Source organism: Phyllobates terribilis, unplaced genomic scaffold (assembly GCF_046119375.1).
Source record: "Phyllobates terribilis strain yellow unplaced genomic scaffold, ASM4611937v1 Scaffold_12__6_contigs__length_324123572, whole genome shotgun sequence".
NCBI lineage: Eukaryota > Metazoa > Chordata > Amphibia > Anura > Dendrobatidae > Phyllobates > Phyllobates terribilis.
This window is the reverse complement of record NW_027362772.1, coordinates 91,637,724-91,660,078: the sequence shown is the minus strand read 5'-3', so window position 1 is coordinate 91,660,078 and position 22,355 is coordinate 91,637,724. Positions and strand designations below refer to the sequence as shown.

At 48.9% G+C, this 22,355-nt stretch overlaps 1 protein-coding gene across 1 annotated transcript in view; it reads left to right on the top strand.

Annotated features, from left to right (window-relative positions):
- Positions 1 to 4,631: 4,631 nt before the first annotated feature.
- The window catches only part of LOC141172201 (protein-arginine deiminase type-2-like), a 46,420-nt gene continuing 28,696 nt past the window's right edge, over positions 4,632 to 22,355 (top strand). Inside the window, exons 1-3 of the mRNA XM_073656150.1 lie at positions 4,632 to 4,811; positions 17,011 to 17,194; positions 21,934 to 22,006. Of these exons, the coding sequence (XP_073512251.1) occupies positions 4,717 to 4,811; positions 17,011 to 17,194; positions 21,934 to 22,006 (352 nt within the window). The 5' untranslated portion in view covers positions 4,632 to 4,716. The remainder of the gene's footprint in view (positions 4,812 to 17,010; positions 17,195 to 21,933; positions 22,007 to 22,355) is intronic.

The following is a 22,355-nucleotide window of genomic DNA, read 5'->3' as shown; positions in this document are numbered from 1 at the left end:
GGTGACTGCCCGTCGCCTCCATCATCAGTATCTGGTGACTGTCCGTCGCCTCCCTCATCAGTATCTGGTGACTGTCCGTCGCCTCCCTCATCAGTATCTGGTGACCGCCCGTCGCCTCCCTCATCAGTATCTGGTGACCGCCCGTCGCCTCCCTCATCAGTATCTGGGGACCGCCCATCGCCTCCATCATCAGTATCTGGTGACTGCCCGTCGCCTCCCTCATCAGTATCTGGTGACCGTCCATCGCCTCCATCATCAGTATCTGGTGACCGTCCGTCACCTCCATCATCAGTATCTGGTGACCGTCCGTCACCTCCATCATCAGTATCCGGTGACCGTCCGTCTCCTCCATCATCAGTATCTGGTGACCGCCCATCACCTCCATCATCAGTATCTGGTGACCGCCCATCACCTCCATCATCAGTATCTGGTGACCGCCCGTCTCCTCCATCATCAGTATCTGGTGACCGCCCGCCGCCTCCCTCATCAGTATCTGGTGACCGCCCGTCTCCTCCATCATCAGTATCCGGTGACCGTCCGTCTCCTCCATCATCAGTATCTGGTGACCGCCCATCACCTCCATCATCAGTATCTGGTGACCGCCCATCACCTCCATCATCAGTATCTGGTGACCGCCCGTCGCCTCCCTCATCAGTATCTGGTGACCGCCCGCCGCCTCCCTCATCAGTATCTGGTGACCGCCCGTCTCCTCCATCATCAGTATCCGGTGACCGTCCGTCTCCTCCATCATCAGTATCTGGTGACCGCCCATCACCTCCATCATCAGTATCTGGTGACCGCCCATCACCTCCATCATCAGTATCTGGTGACCGCCCGTCGCCTCCCTCATCAGTATCTGGTGACCGCCCGCCGCCTCCCTCATCAGTATCTGGTGACCGCCCGTCGCCTCCATCATCAGTATCTGGTGACCGCCCGTCTCCTCCATCATCAGTATCTGGTGACCGCCTATCACCTCCATCATCAGTATCTGGTGACCGCCCATCACCTCCATCATCAGTATCTGGTGACCGCCCGTCGCCTCCCTCATCAGTATCTGGTGACCGCCCGCCGCCTCCCTCATCAGTATCTGGTGACCGCCCGTCTCCTCCATCATCAGTATCTGGTGACCGCCCGTCTCCTCCATCATCAGTATCCGGTGACCGTCCGTCTCCTCCATCATCAGTATCTGGTGACCGCCCATCACCTCCATCATCAGTATCTGGTGACCGCCCATCACCTCCATCATCAGTATCTGGTGACCGCCCGTCGCCTCCCTCATCAGTATCTGGTGACCGCCTGCCGCCTCCCTCATCAGTATCTGGTGACCGCCCGTCGCCTCCATCATCAGTATCTGGTGACCGCCCGTCTCCTCCATCATCAGTATCTGGTGACCGCCTATCACCTCCATCATCAGTATCTGGTGACCGCCCGCCGCCTCCATCATCAGTATCCGGTGACCGTCCGTCTCCTCCATCATCAGTATCTGGTGACCGCCCATCACCTCCATCATCAGTATCTGGTGACCGCCCGTCTCCTCCATCATCAGTATCCGGTGACCGTCCGTCTCCTCCATCATCAGTATCTGGTGACCGCCCGTCTCCTCCATCATCAGTATCCGGTGACCGTCCGTCTCCTCCATCATCAGTATCTGGTGACCGCCCATCACCTCCATCATCAGTATCTGGTGACCGCCCATCACCTCCATCATCAGTATCTGGTGACCGCCCGTCGCCTCCCTCATCAGTATCTGGTGACCGCCCGCCGCCTCCCTCATCAGTATCTGGTGACCGTCCGTCTCCTCCATCATCAGTATCTGGTGACCGCCCATCACCTCCATCATCAGTATCTGGTGACCGCCCATCACCTCCATCATCAGTATCTGGTGACCGCCCATCACCTCCATCATCAGTATCTGGTGACCGTCCGTTGCCTCCATCATTTATATGATGTATTATATATTATGGATTATTACAGAGAGTTAAATTATGCATTCTTATTACATTACAGGGTGATTATATTATTACAGCGCAGGGTGATTATATTATTACAGCGCAGGGTGATTATATTATTACAGTGCAGGGTGATTATATTATTACAGTGCAGGGTGATTATATTATTACATTGCAGGGTGATTATATTATTACAGCGCAGGGTGATTATATTATTACATTACAGGGTGATTATATTATTACATTACAGGGTGATTATATTATTACATTACAGGGTGATTATATTATTACAGCGCAGGGTGATTATATTATTACAGTGCAGGGTGATTATATTATTACAGTGCAGGGTGATTATATTATTACATTGCAGGGTGATTATATTATTACAGCGCAGGGTGATTATATTATTACATTACAGGGTGATTATATTATTACATTGCAGGGTGATTATATTATTACAGTGCAGGGTGATTATATTATTACATTACAGGGTGATTATATTATTACAGTGCAGGGTGATTATATTATTACAGTGCAGGGTGATTATATTATTACATTGCAGGGTGATTATATTATTACAGTGCAGGGTGATTATATTATTACAGCGCAGGGTGATTATATTATTACAGCGCAGGGTGATTATATTATTACAGCGCAGGGTGATTATATTATTACAGCGCAGGGTGATTATATTATTACAGCGCAGGGTGATTATATTATTACAGCGCAGGGTGATTATATTATTACAGCGCAGGGTGATTATATTATTACAGCGCAGGGTGATTATATTATTACATTACAGGGTGATTATATTATTACATTACAGGGTGATTATATTATTACAGCGCAGGGTGATTATATTATTACAGCGCAGGGTGATTATATTATTACAGTGCAGGGTGATTATATTATTACATTGCAGGGTGATTATATTATTACAGCGCAGGGTGATTATATTATTACATTACAGGGTGATTATATTATTACATTGCAGGGTGATTATATTATTACAGTGCAGGGTGATTATATTATTACATTACAGGGTGATTATATTATTACAGTGCAGGGTGATTATATTATTACAGTGCAGGGTGATTATATTATTACAGTGCAGGGTGATTATATTATTACAGCGCAGGGTGATTATATTATTACAGCGCAGGGTGATTATATTATTACAGCGCAGGGTGATTATATTATTACAGCGCAGGGTGATTATATTATTACAGCGCAGGGTGATTATATTATTACAGCGCAGGGTGATTATATTATTACATTGCAGGGTGATTATATTATTACAGCGCAGGGTGATTATATTATTACAGCGCAGGGTGATTATATTATTACATTGCAGGGTGATTATATTATTACAGTGCAGGGTGATTATATTATTACAGTGCAGGGTGATTATATTATTACATTGCAGGGTGATTATATTATTACAGCGCAGGGTGATTATATTATTACATTACAGGGTGATTATATTATTACAGTGCAGGGTGATTATATTATTACAGTGCAGGGTGATTATATTATTACAGTGCAGGGTGATTATATTATTACAGCGCAGGGTGATTATATTATTACATTACAGGGTGATTATATTATTACAGTGCAGGGTGATTATATTATTACATTGCAGGGTGATTATATTATTACATTGCAGGGTGATTATATTATTACAGCGCAGGGTGATTATATTATTACAGCGCAGGGTGATTATATTATTACATTACAGGGTGATTATATTATTACAGTGCAGGGTGATTATATTATTACAGTGCAGGGTGATTATATTATTACAGTGCAGGGTGATTATATTATTACAGCGCAGGGTGATTATATTATTACATTACAGGGTGATTATATTATTACAGTGCAGGGTGATTATATTATTACATTGCAGGGTGATTATATTATTACAGTGCAGGGTGATTATATTATTACAGCGCAGGGTGATTATATTATTACAGCGCAGGGTGATTATATTATTACAGCGCAGGGTGATTATATTATTACATTACAGGGTGATTATATTATTACAGTGCAGGGTGATTATATTATTACAGTGCAGGGTGATTATATTATTACAGCGCAGGGTGATTATATTATTACAGCGCAGGGTGATTATATTATTACAGCGCAGGGTGATTATATTATTACATTGCAGGGTGATTATATTATTACAGTACAGGGTGATTATATTATTACATTGCAGGGTGATTATATTATTACATTACAGGGTGATTATATTATTACAGTGCAGGGTGATTATATTATTACAGTGCAGGGTGATTATATTATTACATTACAGGGTGATTATATTATTACAGCGCAGGGTGATTATATTATTACAGTACAGGGTGATTATATTATTACATTGCAGGGTGATTATATTATTACATTACAGGGTGATTATATTATTACAGTGCAGGGTGATTATATTATTACAGTGCAGGGTGATTATATTATTACAGTACAGGGTGATTATATTATTACATTGCAGGGTGATTATATTATTACATTACAGGGTGATTATATTATTACAGTGCAGGGTGATTATATTATTACAGTGCAGGGTGATTATATTATTACAGTGCTCTGCTCTCGGTTCTCTCCTTTCTGGGAGTTTCTATACTTGTCTGTAGGGATTAGGGTGCAGGATCCCTCCTGGCTGTGGCCACGCCCCTCCGCTGTGACTGACAGGGGGCGGAGCTCCGGCCGGGGATGATTAGAGCAGCGGAGGCTGCAGGTGGAGATCGGCAGAATGCGGGGACAGAGCCGGACTCTGCGGCTGAGCCGCGGGCAGAGACTGCAGGCGGTGTGTGTGCTGGGCACCAGCCTGGCCATAGACGTCAGCGGGTGAGTGTGCCCCCCAGAACTGCACCCACATCTCCCACCACCAGCATATGTGTCCCCCATAACTGTACCCCCCCATAACTGCACGCAAATCTCCCCCCAGCATATGTGCCCCCCATAGCTGTACCCCCCCATAGCTGTACCCCCCCATAACTGCACCCACATCTCCCCCCAGCATATGTGCCCCCCATAGCTGTACCCCCCCATAGCTGTACCCCCCCTAACTCTACCTCCCCCTAACTGTACCCCCCCATAACTGTACGCACATCTCTCACCACCAGATCTACCCCCCATAACTGCACCCACATCTCCCCCCAGCATATGTGCCCCCCATAGCTGTAACCCCCCAGAACTGTACCCCCCCATAACTGCACCCACATCTCCCCCCAGCATATGTGCCCCCCATAACTGTAACCCCCCAGAACTGTACCCCCCCATAACTGCACCCACATCTCCCCCCAGCATATGTGCCCCCCATGACTGTACCCCCCCATGACTGTACCCCCCCATGACTGTACCCCCCCATGACTGTACCCCCCCATGACTGTACCCCCCCATGACTGTACGCACATCTCTCACCACCAGATCTACCCCCCATAACTGCACGCACATCTCTCACCACCAGATCTACCCCCCATAACTGCACCCACATCTCCCCCCAGCATATGTGCCCCCCATAGCTGTAACCCCCCAGAACTGTACCCCCCCAGAACTGCACCCACATCTCCCCCCAGCATATGTGCCCCCCATAGCTGTACCCCCCCATAACTGCACGCACATCTCTCACCACCAGATCTACCCCCCATAACTGCACCCACATCTCCCCCCAGCATATGTGCCCCCCATAGCTGTAACCCCCCAGAACTGTACCCCCCCAGAACTGCACCCACATCTCCCCCCAGCATATGTGCCCCCCATAACTGTACCCCCCCATAACTGTACCCCCCCATAACTGTACCCCCCCATAACTGTACCCCCCCATAACTGTACGCACATCTCTCACCACCAGATCTACCCCCCATAACTGCACCCACATCTCCCCCCAGCATATGTGCCCCCCATAGCTGTACCCCCCATAGCTGTACCCCCCCATAACTGCACCCACATCTCCCCCCAGCATATGTGCCCCCCCTAGCTGTACCCCCCCCTAGCTGTACCCCCCCCTAGCTGTACCCCCCCCTAGCTGTACCCCCCCCTAACTGTACCTCCCCATAACTGTACGCACATCTCTCACCACCAGATCTACCCCCCATAACTGCACCCACATCTCCCCCCAGCATATGTGCCCCCCATAGCTGTAACCCCCATAGCTGTACCCCCCCATAACTGCACCCACATCTCCCCCCAGCATATGTGCCCCCCCTAGCTGTACCCCCCCCTAGCTGTACCCCCCCCAGCTGTACCCCCCCCTAGCTGTACCCCCCCCTAGCTGTACCCCCCCCTAACTGTACCTCCCCATAACTGTACGCACATCTCTCACCACCAGATCTACCCCCCATAACTGCACCCACATCTCCCCCCAGCATATGTGCCCCCCATAGCTGTAACCCCCCAGAACTGTACCCCCCCAGAACTGCACCCACATCTCCCCCCAGCATATGTGCCCCCCATAACTGTACCCCCCCATAACTGTACCCCCCCATAACTGTACCCCCCCATAACTGTACCCCCCATAACTGTACCCCCCCATAACTGTACGCACATCTCTCACCACCAGATCTACCCCCCATAACTGCACCCACATCTCCCCCCCAGCATATGTGCCCCCCCATAACTGTACCCCCCATAACTGTACCCCCCATAACTGTACCCCCCATAACTGTACCCCCCCATAACTGCACGCACATCTCTCACCACCAGATCTACCCCCCATAACTGCACCCACATCTCCCCCCAGCATATGTACCCCACCATATGTGCCCCCCATAACTGCAATCACATCTCCCCCCACCATATGTGCCCCCCATAACTGCACCCACATCTCCCCCCAGCATATGCACCCCCCCATAACTGCACCCACACCCCCCCCACCATATGTGCCCCCCATAACTGCACTCACATCACCCCCCACCATATGTGCCCCCCATAACTGCACCCACATCTCCCCCCAGCATATGTACACCCCCATAACTGCACGCACATCTCCCACCACCAGATCTACCGCCCATAACTGCACCCACATCTCCCCCCAGCATATGTACACCCCCATAACTGCACGCACATCTCCCTCCACCAGATCTACCGCCCATAACTGCACCCACATCTCCCCCCACCATATGTGCCCCCCATAACTGCACCCACATCTCCCCCCAGCATATGTACACCCCCATAACTGCACGCACATCTCCCTCCACCAGATCTACCGCCCATAACTGCACCCACATCTCCCCCCAGCATATGTACACCCCCATAACTGCACGCACATCTCCCCCCACCATATGTACCCCCCCATAACTGCACCTACATCTCCCCCACCATATGTAACCCCCATAACTGCACCCACATGCCCCCCATAACTGCACCTACATCTCCCCCCACCATATGTACCCCCCCATAACTGCACCTACATCTCCCCCACCATATGTACCCCCCCATAACAGCACGCACATCTCCCCCCACCATATGTACACCCCCATAACTGTACCCACATCTCCCACCACCAGATCTACCCTCCCATAACTGCGCCCACATCTCCCCCACCATATGTAACCCCCCCCCATAACTGCACCTACATCTCCCCCCACCATATGTAACCCCCCATAACTGCACCTACATCTCCCCCACCATATGTAACCCCCCCATAACTGCACCTACATCTCCCCCACCATATGTGCCCCTCATAACTGCACCCACATCTCCCCCCACCATATGTAACCCCCATAACTGCACCCACATCTCCCCCCACCATGTGCCCCCCATAACTGCACCCACATCTCCCCCCAGCATATGTAACCCCCCATAACTGCACCTACATCTCCCCCAGCATATGTAACCCCCCCATAACTGCACCTACATCTCCCCCACCATATGTAACCCCCCATAACTGCACCCACATCCCCCCCACCATATGTGCCCCTCATAACTGCACCTACATCTCCCCCCACCATATGTGCCCCCCATAACTGCTCCTACATCTCCCCCCACCATATGTAACCCCCCCATAACTGCACCTACATCTCCCCCACCATATGTACCCCCCATAACTGCACCTACATCTCCCCCCACCATATGTAACCCCCCCATATCTGCACCTACATCTCCCCCACCATATGTAACCCCCCATAACTGCACCTACATCTCCCCCACCATATGTAACCCCCAATAACTGCATGCACATCTCCCCCCACCATATGTACACCCCCATAACTGTACCCACATCTCCCACCACCAGATCTACCCCCCATAACTGCACCTACATCTCCCCCCACCATATGTACCCCCCAATAACTGCACGCACATCTCCCCCCCACCATATGTAACCCCCATAACTGTACCCACATCTCCCACCACCAGATCTACCCCGCATAACTGCACCTACATCTCCCCCCCCACCATTTGTAACCCCCATAACTGCACCCACATCTCCCCCCACCATATGTGCCCCCCATAACTGCACCTACATCTCCCCCCACCATATGTAACCCCCCATAACTGCGCCCACATCTCCCCCCAGCATATGTACCCCCCCATAACTGCATCCACATCTCCCCCGCCACATGTGCCCCCCAATAACTGCACCTACATCTCCCCCACCATATGTATACCCCCATAACTGCACCCACATCTCCCCCACCATATGTAACCCCCCCATAACTGCACCTACATCTCCCCCCACCATATGTAACCCCCCATATCTGCACCTACATCTCCCCCACCATATGTAACCCCCAATAACTGCATGCACATCTCCCCCCACCATATGTACACCCCCATAACTGTACCCACATCTCCCACCACCAGATCTACCCCCCATAACTGCACCTACATCTCCCCCCACCATTTGTAACCCCCATAACTGCACCCACATCTCCCCCCACCATATGTACCCCCCAATAACTGCACGCACATCTCCCCCCACCATATGTACACCCCCATAACTGTACCCACATCTCCCACCACCAGATCTACCCCCCATAACTGCACCTACATCTCCCCCCCACCATTTGTAACCCCCATAACTGCACCCACATCTCCCCCCACCATATGTAACCCCCATAACTGCACCCACATCCCCCCCACCATATGTGCCCCCCATAACTGCGCCCACATCTCCCCCACCATATGTAACCCCCCCATAATTGCACCTACATCTCCCCCACCATATGTGCCCCCAATACCTGCACCCACATCTCCCCCCAGCATATGTACCCCCCCATAACTGCATTGACATCTCCCCCGCCACATGTGCCCCCCAATAACTGCACCCAAAAACCCCCCAGCATATGTGCCCCCCATAACTGCTCCTACATCTCCCCCCACCATATGTAACCCCCCATAACTGCACCCCCACCCCCCCACCATATGTGCCCCCCATAACTGCACCTACATCTCCCCCACCATATGTAACCCCCCATAACTGCACCCACACCCCCCCCACCATATGTGCCCCCCATAACTGCACCTACATCTCCCCCCACCATATGTAACCCCCCATAACTGCACCTACATCTCCCCCACCATATGTAACCCCCCCATAACTGCACCTACATCTCCCCCACCATATGTAACCCCCCCATAACTGCACCCACATCTCCCCCACCATATGTGCCCCTCATAACTGCACCCACATCTCCCCCCAGCATATGTACTCCCCCCATAACTGCACCCACATCTCCCCCCAGCATATGTACTCCCCCCATAACTGCACCCACATCTCCCCCCACCATGTGCCCCCCATAACTGCACCCACATCTCCCCCCAGCATATGTACCCCACCATAACTGCACCTACATCTCCCCCCACCATATGTGTCCCCCATAACTGCTCCTACATCTCCCCCCCACCATATGTAACCCCCCCATAACTGCACCTACATCTCCCCCACCATATGTACCCCCCCATAACTGCACCTACATCTCCCCCACCATATGTACCCCCCCATAACAGCACGCACATCTCCCCCACCATATGTGCCCCCCATAACTGCACCTACATCTCCCCCCACCATATGTACCCCCCCATAACTGCACCTACATCTCCCCCCACCATATGTAACCCCCCCATAACTGCACCTACATGTAACCCCCCCATAACTGCACCTACATCTCCCCCACCATATGTAACCCCCCCATATCTGCACCTACATCTCCCCCCACCATATCTGCACCTACATCTCCCCCCACCATATGTGTGCCCCCATAACTGCACCTACATGTACCCCCCCATAACTGCACCCACATCTCCCCCCCACCATATGTGCCCCCCAATATCTGCACCCAGATGTTGCTCAACAAGTGCATAATGGGCGAGACTAATGGGTGCAAATAGGGGGTTCTGTATCTGTAGTGTTACATAGGACTGCAGGTGACATCTTCTACATTATCTGTACTCAGAGAGTTATCACTGTGTTATCTGTGGTGTTACATAGGACTGCAGGTGACATCTACTACATTATCTGTACTCAGAGAGTTATCACTGTGTTATCTGTGGTGTTACATAGGACTGCAGGTGACATCTACTACATTATCTGTACTCAGAGAGTTATCACTGTGTTATCTGTGGTGTTACATAGGACTGCAGGTGACATCTACTACATTATCTGTACTCAGAGAGTTATCACTGTGTTATCTGTGGTGTTACATAGGACTGCGGGTGACATCTACTACATTATCTGTACTCAGTGCGTTACCTGTGGTGTTACATAGGACTGCAGGTGGCTCTTTCTTCTTGTATGGAGCACGTTGTAGTTATGTGTCGCCCCTCGGATCGCTCCTGGTGACCCCCGTGTTACTCTGATGACAGCTTCACACCTCGGCTTCTCTCCGCAGCCTCGTCAGTCATCACCTAGAGGCTTCCAGCAGTCCTGGAGGATTTCCCGGAGGGGCTGAGCGCTTGTTGCTGCTTTGCCTTTGCTCTGTGTCCAGCTCGTCCTAAACCATCTCCATTGGGTGAGGTCGGTGATTGTGGAGGCCACGTCCTCTGCCACAGCCTCCGTCCCTCTCCTCCTTGGTCACATCACCTGGAGATGTTCTGGGTCGTTGTCCTCTGCAGCAGAGATCACTTTTGGTCGTCCTTTCCTGGGGCGGTTGTCACGAGTGCCAATTTCATCAGAGCAATTGATGATTTTCATGATAAGACACCTTCAAGGTTCTAGCAATTTTCCAGATTGACTGATCTTCATGTCTTACCATAATGAGGGACTGTGGTTTCTCTTCGTTGAGTGTTTCTTGCCGTATTCTGGTTTACAGGCTGTTGTATACGGCTCGGTAACGTACGGAGTGGTGAATTCTCATGGCCTCAGTGGAACACAGCTGATGGCTACGACCGCTGATTCCAGAAATGGACCCTGGACGAGGCGACCTGTTCATTGGAAGCCTCCAGGTGATGACCTGAAGCTCCAGAGAGCATGATGATGGGTGTGATGCCGTCATCAGAGTAACGGGGCCAAGGAAGAATCAGAGGTGCAGCACTTTCTCCTTGTTTCTATACGTCGTCTCCTTCAGTCTAAACCTACAATGTGCACATTCCAGTAAGAACAGGGAAATCCATTTCATGGACAGGGGGTCCGGACTTTTGCCCAACACCACATCTCCAGCGATGATCTGTCCTGGTATCAGGATTGACTCTAAAAAATGTAGAACCGATTCTCTCTTGTAACAGTGAAAAATCGGTGATCTCCATCAGATCACTGCAGCCCCTACAAGCGGATCCCGCGTCCACTATTGCAGTGTGGATTTGGCGATTTTAGTGGTAAAGGTACTGACCATGAAGGGTTAACATTTGATGGTGGCGGTGTTCCCAGTTGTTGGTCTCAGTGTTCCCGGTTGTTGGTCTCGGCTGCGCAGTTACTGAGTTAACCGGATGTCACTGCGCACAGCGGGGGATGGGCGTTCCATTATAATGTATTACGCTCTGGTTCCCCGTATCCAGTATTAGCTCGGTAATTATCAGATGTGTCTTTGTTACAGCTGGCTTAGTGTCGCTGACTCCTTTCGGGTCACTATAGGACTGGACCGATTTTTGCCTTGCAGAAGTCTGGGAAAGCTGAGTGACAGGGAATTAACCCCGTCTTCTGCTGGGACTCGGCCGTTTCTCCGTTTTTCTTGGCCGTTGCTCTTCCGGTGATGAAACGTCTGCAGGTGATGGTGACACATAGTAACTCAGATGTTGTCATCCCCCCCAGAAACCTCAGGCGACGGTTCCCAATATCCAGGGCACAGAAGTAACGCTGCCATACAAGAACAAAGTGCAGATGGAAACCAAGAACTAGAAAAGGTCTCCGTGTCTGGGGCGTGTTCACATTATGCATTCAAATTGTAGCAGTGCAAATGCGTCGTGTGAACGTACCGTTAATGCAGAGCAAATGCGTCGTGTGAACGTACCGTTAATGCAGAGCAAATGCAGCGTGTGAACGTACCGTTAATGTACCGTGTGAACGTACCGTTAGTGCAGCGCAAATGCAGCGTGTGAACGTACTGTTAATGCAGAGCAAATGCAGCGTGTGAACGTACCGTTAATGTACCGTTAGTGCAGAGCAAATGCAGCGTGTGAACATACCGTTAATGTACCGTGTGAACGTACTGTTAATGCAGAGCAAATGCAGCGTGTGAACGTACCGTTAATGTACCGTGTGAACGTACCGTTAATGCAGAGCAAATGCAGCGTGTGAACGTACTGTTAATGTACCGTGTGAACGTACCGTTAGTGCAGCGCAAATGCAGCGTGTGAACGTACCGTTAATGCAGAGCAAATGCAGCGTGTGAACGTACCGTTAATGCAGAGCAAATGCAGCGTGTGAACGTACCGTTAATGTACCGTGTGAACGTACCGTTAGTGCAGCGCAAATGCAGCGTGTGAACGTACTGTTAATGCAGAGCAAATGCAGCGTGTGAACGTACCGTTAATGTACCGTGTGAACGTACCGTTAGTGCAGCGCAAATGCGTCGTGTGAACGTACCGTTAATGCAGTGCAAATGCAGCGTGTGAACGTACCGTTAATGTACCGTGTGAACGTACCGTTAGTGCAGCGCAAATGCAGCGTGTGAACATACCGTTAATGCATCGTGTGAACGTACCGTTAATGCAGAGCAAATGCAGCGTGTGAACGTACCGTTAATGCAGAGCAAATGCAGCGTGTGAACATACCGTTAATGCAGAGCAAATGCAGCGTGTGAACATACCGTTAATGCAGAGCAAATGCAGCGTGTGAACGTACCGTTAGTGCAGCGCAAATGCGTCGTGTGAACGTACCGTTAATGCAGAGCAAATGCAGCGTGTGAACGTACCGTTAATGCAGAGCAAATGCGTCGTGTGAACGTACCGTTAATGCAGAGCAAATGCAGCGTGTGAACGTACCGTTAATGCAGAGCAAATGCGGCGTGTGAACGTACCGTTAATGCAGAGCAAATGCGTCGTGTGAACGTACCGTTAATGCAGAGCAAATGCGTCGTGTGAACGTACCGTTAATGCAGTGCAAATGCGTCGTGTGAACGTACCGTTAATGCAGAGCAAATGCGTCGTGTGAACATACCGTTAGTGCCTGCTGTCAGTGCATTGAAAGGTAGGATGACCTGAGGGTTGTTACAATGTATCAGCAGACAATCCTCTGTGAGCGTCTCTCTACATTGTAGCTGTGAGAGTAAGGCTGTGTGCCCACGATGCGTTTTTTTAAGCATTTCCGCAGAGGCAATTCTGCTGCAGAAACGCTTGGTAGAAGACCTGCCATGTTCCCCAATGATAATCCGCATGTGTTGCGGAAATTTCCGCTGCGGATTATCATTGCAGAAAAATCCGCAGCATGTCCATTATTTTTGCGTAATTGCCGCCATTGACGTTCATTGAATCGCTTAATATCCGCATGACTACATGTGCCCATGCGGATATTAAGCAATTCAATGTGCGGATGGTACCCGGGTCTGGAGAAGAGGAGACTCTCCTCCAGACTCGGGTGCCATAAAACCTGTAACAAAAAAAAAAGCTTTTTAAAATAAAAAAATATACATTATACTCCCCTTCCATCCCCAGCGGCTCGCGATGGTCTAAAAGGAGATGGTCTAAAAGGACCTTCCATTCCCTTTTGACTTTTGGTCTTTTCTATGTGAATATTGTTTGATTGTAACTTCTGAGTAACAGAAATCCTCATCTATCGCTGCCCCCCCGATACCTGGCTGTAAATGTGGAGTGAAGAATCTCAACTCCCCCCCCCCCCCCCCCCCCCCCCCGAGCCGTGTATATATTATAGGATGAGATCTCTGGGGTCGTCTTGTCGGTGATCGTTTTTTTTTTGTAGTCACTTTTCAGCTGTGCTGGTTTTAAAACCTCATTGGCAAAAAATACAGTGTGAACTGCGTTGTGGTTTTCTCACTGAAGTGCTTAGGCGGAGATTTCACAGAGTATTTGATGTGGATTTTGAGGCTGATTCTGCTGTAAACTTCGTTCTTAAAACTGTCTATGAACATCCCACTATTGGGATGAAGGAAATTCTCTGCGGTTAAAGGAGTTGTCCACTATTGGGGACGTTATTTTTTTTTTTTAATTGCATGCATCTTTAGCTAAAAAATATTATTTTGTAATTGGGTTACATTTAAAATGTTGCACCATTTCCCTTCTGTAGCCTCTATGTGGCGCTATCTTTTGCTGGCTGCGGGATGGGTTAACTGAGAATCCATCAGCGAGCTCATTCTGATGATCCGATGAAAGAGATTCTGACTCCCATCTGTCTATTTTTGAGTCTGTAAAAGTCAAATTGCACAAGTTTTTAATATCACGTTTCATGTTTTGCTGTATAAAGTTATTGATGACTTTCTGAAGTTCTGTTTTAGTATGAAATTAGCGGGAGTCTGTTCCAAAATTCTACTATATCGGTGGCGATTGCGGAGCGACGAGGATGGAAAGGTGGAATATTTCTGATAAAAAAAAAAAAAGTTATGGTTAATAGTAAAGACCTGCAAGGGTTAATAGCGGGGAGCTTAATGTGGGGATCACATTCGCCTGTGTACGTGGATGGGCACCGGCGCCGCCATATTAAATAGAACAGGTTTATGCCCGTGCTTTATACTGTGACTGTCATAAATCCGCAGATGATTGCGCCCCAGCCAGCGACTAGTTAATATGTCCTCCCCGGTCAGATCCGTGTCTGGCACTTGTTCGGCGCGTAGCAGCTGTGACGGGGTAATCTGCGTGGAGCGATGGCTCTCAGCACCTGGAGAGGGATATTCAGAGACTCTCTGAGCGACCCTGAGGAATAACCTTCTAAGGATTTGTGGGGCTTACGGCTAAGTGCGTTCTCTGCGGCGGTCGGCGGCCAGGTCGGCCATTATCTGTGTTTATGTAGTACGGGGTCCAAGGACTGGAGATGATGGGGGAAGAGGGGCCAAAGAGTAATCACCTGCTGCTGGGTGACATCTCTGCTTGTCAGAGCAGTGTTGGCTCCTGTCCCGGGCGGTGGTGGCTGCGGTGGTCTCCTCTATAGGAGATGCTCATAGACTTTTTAGCTGGATGTCTAATCTGGAGAGGAATGGCCTCCCGTAGTATTTCTCTAGACTCAATTGATGACTGAGGTGGCCCCCGGGCCGGTAGAGTTCCCGGATTCTGGATTATTGGGGGCCCCCCTGGCCGGTGGAGTTCCCAGATTCTGGATTCTTCTGCCAGAGAAGTTGTCAGCACTCTCTGGATGTAATGAGTGGATGAGATGGGTGTCGGTGGTTACGGTAGGGGTGATTGTCCTGCTCTGTGTATGCCACCTTTCCTAACACATTGGAGCTTGTAAACGTCGGTTTACAATACACAAAGTTACGATGTGGCGACATAACGCTGGCCTGTTCCCATCACTCGTTTCCTCACCCTGGCAGCCATGACAGGTACAATAACGCCAAATGGAAGCAATCAGAACTAGGGAAACGTCGGCACTCGTAGATCGCCAGGTGACGGCGGCCGTAGATCGCCAGGTGACGGCAGCCTGGAGAACAGCATATGACTAATAGTATTCACCATGTTGGCAGTCGTGTCTGCTGTCCACCAGTGATGGCGCCGTGAAGCATTGCAGCACACCTGTATGCAGACTAACACTTCCATACGTTTCTGGAGTTCCCCTGATAACGGAATAGTGGGGTATGCTGAGTGGACCTGCCTGCGCGGTCTCGGCCAAATCTGGTGCTGGGAGAGTTGTGACAACCAATATGGCCGTCCCGAATAGTCCTCATCCATCGCCCTGATAAGATCAGCCTCCCGCAATGGGAATATGGCGGACTTGTCGCTCCGGACACGGCCGTAACTCCTTGCTATCTTGGAGGTGCTGTAGCCTGTATGTTGCATGTGGTGTGCGCGGCCCCCCGACCTGGAGTCATGCTCCCCTGGATGGGCCCAGTGTGATTGATGGGTACGAGATAACTATATTTGGGGACAAGGTGCAGGATCCGGGTCGTGTGGACTGACCATCTCCCATCCCTTCACTAATCTGCAAATATGGTTTATCGCTTTCTCCAAATTGCTGGGAATCACAGCCGTGGTGCAGGAGCGCGGGGACCGGGACCCCAAGTATCACCGCGATGATCTGCGCATCTACATCCAGGTCTAACGCACGAGGAATGTAAGAAATGACGGATCTGTGCAGGAGCGTCCTAATAGGATCAGACGTTCTGCTCCTCTCCTCCAAAACCTCTGCTTGCTCTAAGTGACCAAACAGTTGCCTACATCCAAAGTGTGACACCAAGCAAATCCTGCGGCTGGTGACCACTGTGCGACCCCCACAACTATCTGCCATCGAGTCACTGACCGCAAGCAGAGATCCGGAAACATGGCCGCTCCAATGTGACCGTGCATGAGCTGCAGACACTGTGCGATCAGCGCTCGTCCTCCCCCATCCGTGTGCAGGATCCGCCGGTGACTGTCATGATGGGACGCCATAGTTATAAGGTGCAGCGCCCTCCACCTGCTGAACAGGCCCCATGTAAGAGGGTCTCTGTAGGTACCTGGTCTGGGATTATAGCAGAGTATTATGGGGGGCTGCACATCGCCTCTCACACAACGTCTCTTCTCTGTACAGGGGGGCTCCTTCAGAGTGTAAGTGGTTCAGCTTCCGTAACTCCCCCAATATTGAGATTGAAGTCAAGAACAGCGACCCAACCCAACAGAAAGTGGTTAATGGGGAGAAACTATGGCCGCTCTCCCAGAGGACGATGGTGGAGTTCACAATGACGGAGCCGAGTACCGAGACCAACGATGGCAAGGTGAGCTCTACCCTTCACCACGGTGTCCTGTATGGTGCTCCAGAGCTGCACTCACTATTCTGCTGGTGCAGTCACTGTGTACATATATTACTGATCCTGAGTTACACCCTGTATTATACCCCAGAGCTGCACTCACTATTCTGCTGGTGCAGTCACTGTGTACATACATTACATTACTGATCCGGAGTTACCTCCTGTATTATACTCCAGAGCTGCACTCACTATTCTGCTGGTGCAGTCATTGTGTACATACATTACTGATCCTGTATTATCCTCCAGAGCTGCATTCACTATTCTGCTGGTGCAGTCATTGTGTACATACATTACTGATCCTGTATTATCCTCCAGAGCTGCACTCACTATTCTGCTGGTGCAGTCACTGTGTACATACATTACATTACTGATCCGGAGTTACCTCCTGTATTATACTCCAGAGCTGCACTCACTATTCTGCTGGTGCAGTCATTGTGTACATACATTACTGATCCTGTATTATCCTCCAGACCTGCACTCACTATTCTGCTGGTGCAGTCACTGTGTACATACATTACATTACTAATCCTGAGTTACATCCTGTATTATACTCCAGAGCTGCACTCACTATTCTGCTGGTGCAGTCACTGTGTACATACATTACATTACTGATCCTGAGTTACCTCCTGTATTATACTCCAGAGCTGCACTCACTATACTGCTGGTGCAGTCACTGTGTACATACATTACATTACTGATCCGGAGTTACCTCCTGTATTATACTCCAGAGCTGCACTCACTATTCTGCTGGTGCAGTCATTGTGTACATACATTACTGATCCTGTATTATCCTACAGAGCTGCATTCACTATTCTGCTGGTGCAGTCATTGTGTACATACGTTGCATTACTGATCCTGAGTTACCTCCTGTATTATACTCCAGAGCTGCACTCACTATTCTGCTGGTGCAGTCACTGTGTACATACATTACATTACTGATCCTGAGTTACATCCTGTATTATACTCCAGAGCTGCACTCACTATTCTGCTGGTGCAGTCACTGTGTACATACATTACATTACTGATCCTGAGTTACCTCCTGTATTATACTCCAGAGCTGCACTCACTATACTGCTGGTGCAGTCACTGTGTACATACATTACATTACTGATCCTGAGTTACATCCTGTATTATACTCCAGAGCTGCACTCACTATTCTACTGGTGCAGTCACTGTATACATACATTACATTACTGATCCTGAGTTACCTCCTGTATTATACTCCAGAGCTGCACTCACTATTCTGCTGGTGCAGTCACTGTGTATATACATTACTGATCCTGAGTTACATCCAGTATTATACTCCAGAGCTGCACTCACTATTCTACTGGTGCAGTCACTGTGTACATACATTACATTACTGATACTGAGTTACATCCTGTACTATACTCCAGAGCTGCACTCACTATTCTGCTGGTGCAGTCACTGTGTACATACATTACATTACTGATCCTGAGTTACATCCTGTATTATACTCCAGAGCTGCACTCACTATTCTGCTGGCGCAGTCACTGTGTACATACATTACATTACTGATCCTGAGTTACATCCTGTATTATACTCCAGAGCTGCACTCACTATTCTGCTGGTGCAGTCACTGTGTACATACATTACATTACTGATCCTGAGTTACATCCTGTATTATACTCCAGAGCTGCACTCACTATTCTGCTGGTGCAGTCACTGTGTACATACATTACATTACTGATCCGGAGTTACATCCTGTATTATACCCCAGAGCTGCACTCACTATTCTGCTGGTGCAGTCAGTGTGTACATACATTACATTACTGATCCTGAGTTACATCCTGTATTATACTCCAGAGCTGCACTCACTATTCTGCTGGTGCAGTCACTGTGTACATACATTACATTACTGATCCTGAGTTACCTCCTGTATTATACTCCAGAGCTGCACTCACTATTCTGCTGGTGCAGTCACTGTGTACATACATTACATTACTGATCCTGAGTTACCTCCTGTATTATACTCCAGAGCTGCACTCACTATTTTGCTGGTGCAGTCACTGTGTACATACATTACATTACTGATCCTGAGTTACCTCCTGTATTATACTTCAGAGCTGCACTCACTATTCTGCTGGTGCAGTCACTGTGTACATACATTACATTACTGATCCTGAGTTACCTCCTGTATTATACTCCAGAGCTGCACTCACTATTCTGCTGGTGCAGTCACTGTGTACATACATTACTGATCCTGAGTTACCTCCTGTATTATACTCCAGAGCTGCACTCACTATTCTGCTGGTGCAGTCACTGTGTACATACATTACATTACTGATCCTGAGTTACATCCTGTATTATACTCCAGAGCTGCACTCCCTATTCTGCTGGTGCAGTCACTGTGTACATACATTACTGATCCGGAGTTACCTCCTGTATTATACTCCAGAGCTGCACTCACTATTCTGCTGGTGCAGTCACTGTGTATATACATTACATGACTGATCCTGAGTTACCTCCTGTATTATACTCCAGAGCTGCACTCACTATTCTGCTGGTGCAGTCACTGTGTACATACATTACATTACTGATCCTGAGTTACCTCCTGTATTATACCCCAGAGCTGCACTCACTATTCTGCTGGTGCAGTCACTGTGTACATACATTACATTACTGATCTTGAGTTACATCCTGTATTATACTCCAGAGCTGCACTCACTATTCTGCTGGTGCAGTCACTGTGTACATACATTACATTACTGATCCTGAGTTACATCCTGTATTATACTTCAGAGCTGCACTCACTATTCTTCTGGTGCAGTCACTGTGTACATACATTACATTACTGATCCTGAGTTACCTTCTGTATTATCCTCCAGAGCTGCACTCACTATTCTGCTGGTGCAGTCACTGTGTACATACATTACATTACTGATCCTGAGTTACCTCCTGTATTATCCTCCAGAGCTGCACTCACTATTCTGCTGGTGCAGTCACTGTGTACATACATTACATTACTGATCCTGAGTTACCTCCTGTATTATACTCCAGAGCTGCACTCACTATTCTGCTGGTGCAGTCACTGTGTACATACATTACTGATCCTGAGTTACCTCCTGTATTATACTCCAGAGCTGCACTCACTATTCTGCTGGTGCAGTCACTGTGTACATACATTACATTACTGATCCGGAGTTACATCCTGTATTATACCCCAGAGCTGCACTCACTATTCTGCTGGTGCAGTCAGTGTGTACATACATTACATTACTGATCCTGAGTTACATCCTGTATTATACTCCAGAGCTGCACTCACTATTCTGCTGGTGCAGTCACTGTGTACATACATTACATTACTGATCCTGAGTTACCTCCTGTATTATACTCCAGAGCTGCACTCACTATTCTGCTGGTGCAGTCACTGTGTACATACATTACATTACTGATCCTGAGTTACCTCCTGTATTATACTCCAGAGCTGCACTCACTATTCTGCTGGTGCAGTCACTGTGTACATACATTACATTACTGATCCTGAGTTACATCCTGTATTATACTCCAGAGCTGCACTCACTATTCTGCTGGTGCAGTCACTGTGTACATACATTACTGATCCTGAGTTACCTCCTGTATTATACTCCAGAGCTGCACTCACTATTCTGCTGGTGCAGTCACTGTGTATATACATTACATGACTGATCCTGAGTTACATCCTGTATTATACTCCAGAGCTGCACTCCCTATTCTGCTGGTGCAGTCACTGTGTACATACATTACATTACTGATCCTGAGTTACCTCCTGTATTATACTTCAGAGCTGCACTCACTATTCTGCTGGTGCAGTCACTGTGTACATACATTACATTACTGATCCTGAGTTACCTCCTGTATTATACTCCAGAGCTGCACTCACTATTCTGCTGGTGCAGTCACTGTGTACATACATTACTGATCCTGAGTTACCTCCTGTATTATACTCCAGAGCTGCACTCACTATTCTGCTGGTGCAGTCACTGTGTATATACATTACATGACTGATCCTGAGTTACATCCTGTATTATACTCCAGAGCTGCACTCCCTATTCTGCTGGTGCAGTCACTGTGTACATACATTACTGATCCTGAGTTACCTCCTGTATTATACTCCAGAGCTGCACTCACTATTCTGCTGGTGCAGTCACTGTGTATATACATTACATGACTGATCCTGAGTTACCTCCTGTATTATACTCCAGAGCTGCACTCACTATTCTGCTGGTGCAGTCACTGTGTACATACATTACATTACTGATCCTGAGTTACCTCCTGTATTATACCCCAGAGCTGCACTCACTATTCTGCTGGTGCAGTCACTGTGTACATACATTACATTACTAATCCTGAGTTACATCCTGTATTATACTCCAGAGCTGTGCTCACTATTCTGCTGGTGCAGTCACTGTGTACATACATTACATTACTGATCCTGAGTTACATCCTGTATTATACTCCAGAGCTGCACTCACTATTCTGCTGGTGCAGTCACTGTGTACATACATTACTGATCCTGAGTTACCTCCTGTATTATACCCCAGAGCTGCACTCACTATTCTGCTGGTGCAGTCACTGTGTACATACATTACATTACTGATCCTGTATTATCCTCCAGAGCTGCGCTCACTGCTGATCCTGCGTTACATCCTATAATCTCTTGATCGTTGATTTTGTGGCTCCTTTCTGCCGTCTTGTTTTCTTTGCAGATCACATTCGCTTATTATGGGAAGGGGTCGGACGCGCCGGTGGACAAAGCCGGAGTTTACCTGACCGGGATCGGTACGTCTTCTTTTCCATTTAAAGGGGAAGTTCAGCCAAATCTGTGCGATGCCTCCCTAGTTCAGCGTTGGGCCCTTCCCCCATCGCCGGTGTCTGCTTTACCTTGAGTTTCGGAGATTTGCGTCTCTAAAGTGGTTGGTGACTCCTGGACGCCATGTTTCTGGTTGGGTCATGTGATCACTTATTGTCTGTTGTTAGAGCCTCCACAATGGCGGACGCCGGGGTCATCGGGTGCTGATGGCAGGTTTGTGGATATTTCTGGGGTTGTGATCACAGCACGCCGCGGGCAGCAATGTCCTCATACCGGCGGCTTCCAGTGAACTATAAATCAGTGTCAGACCGGAATATC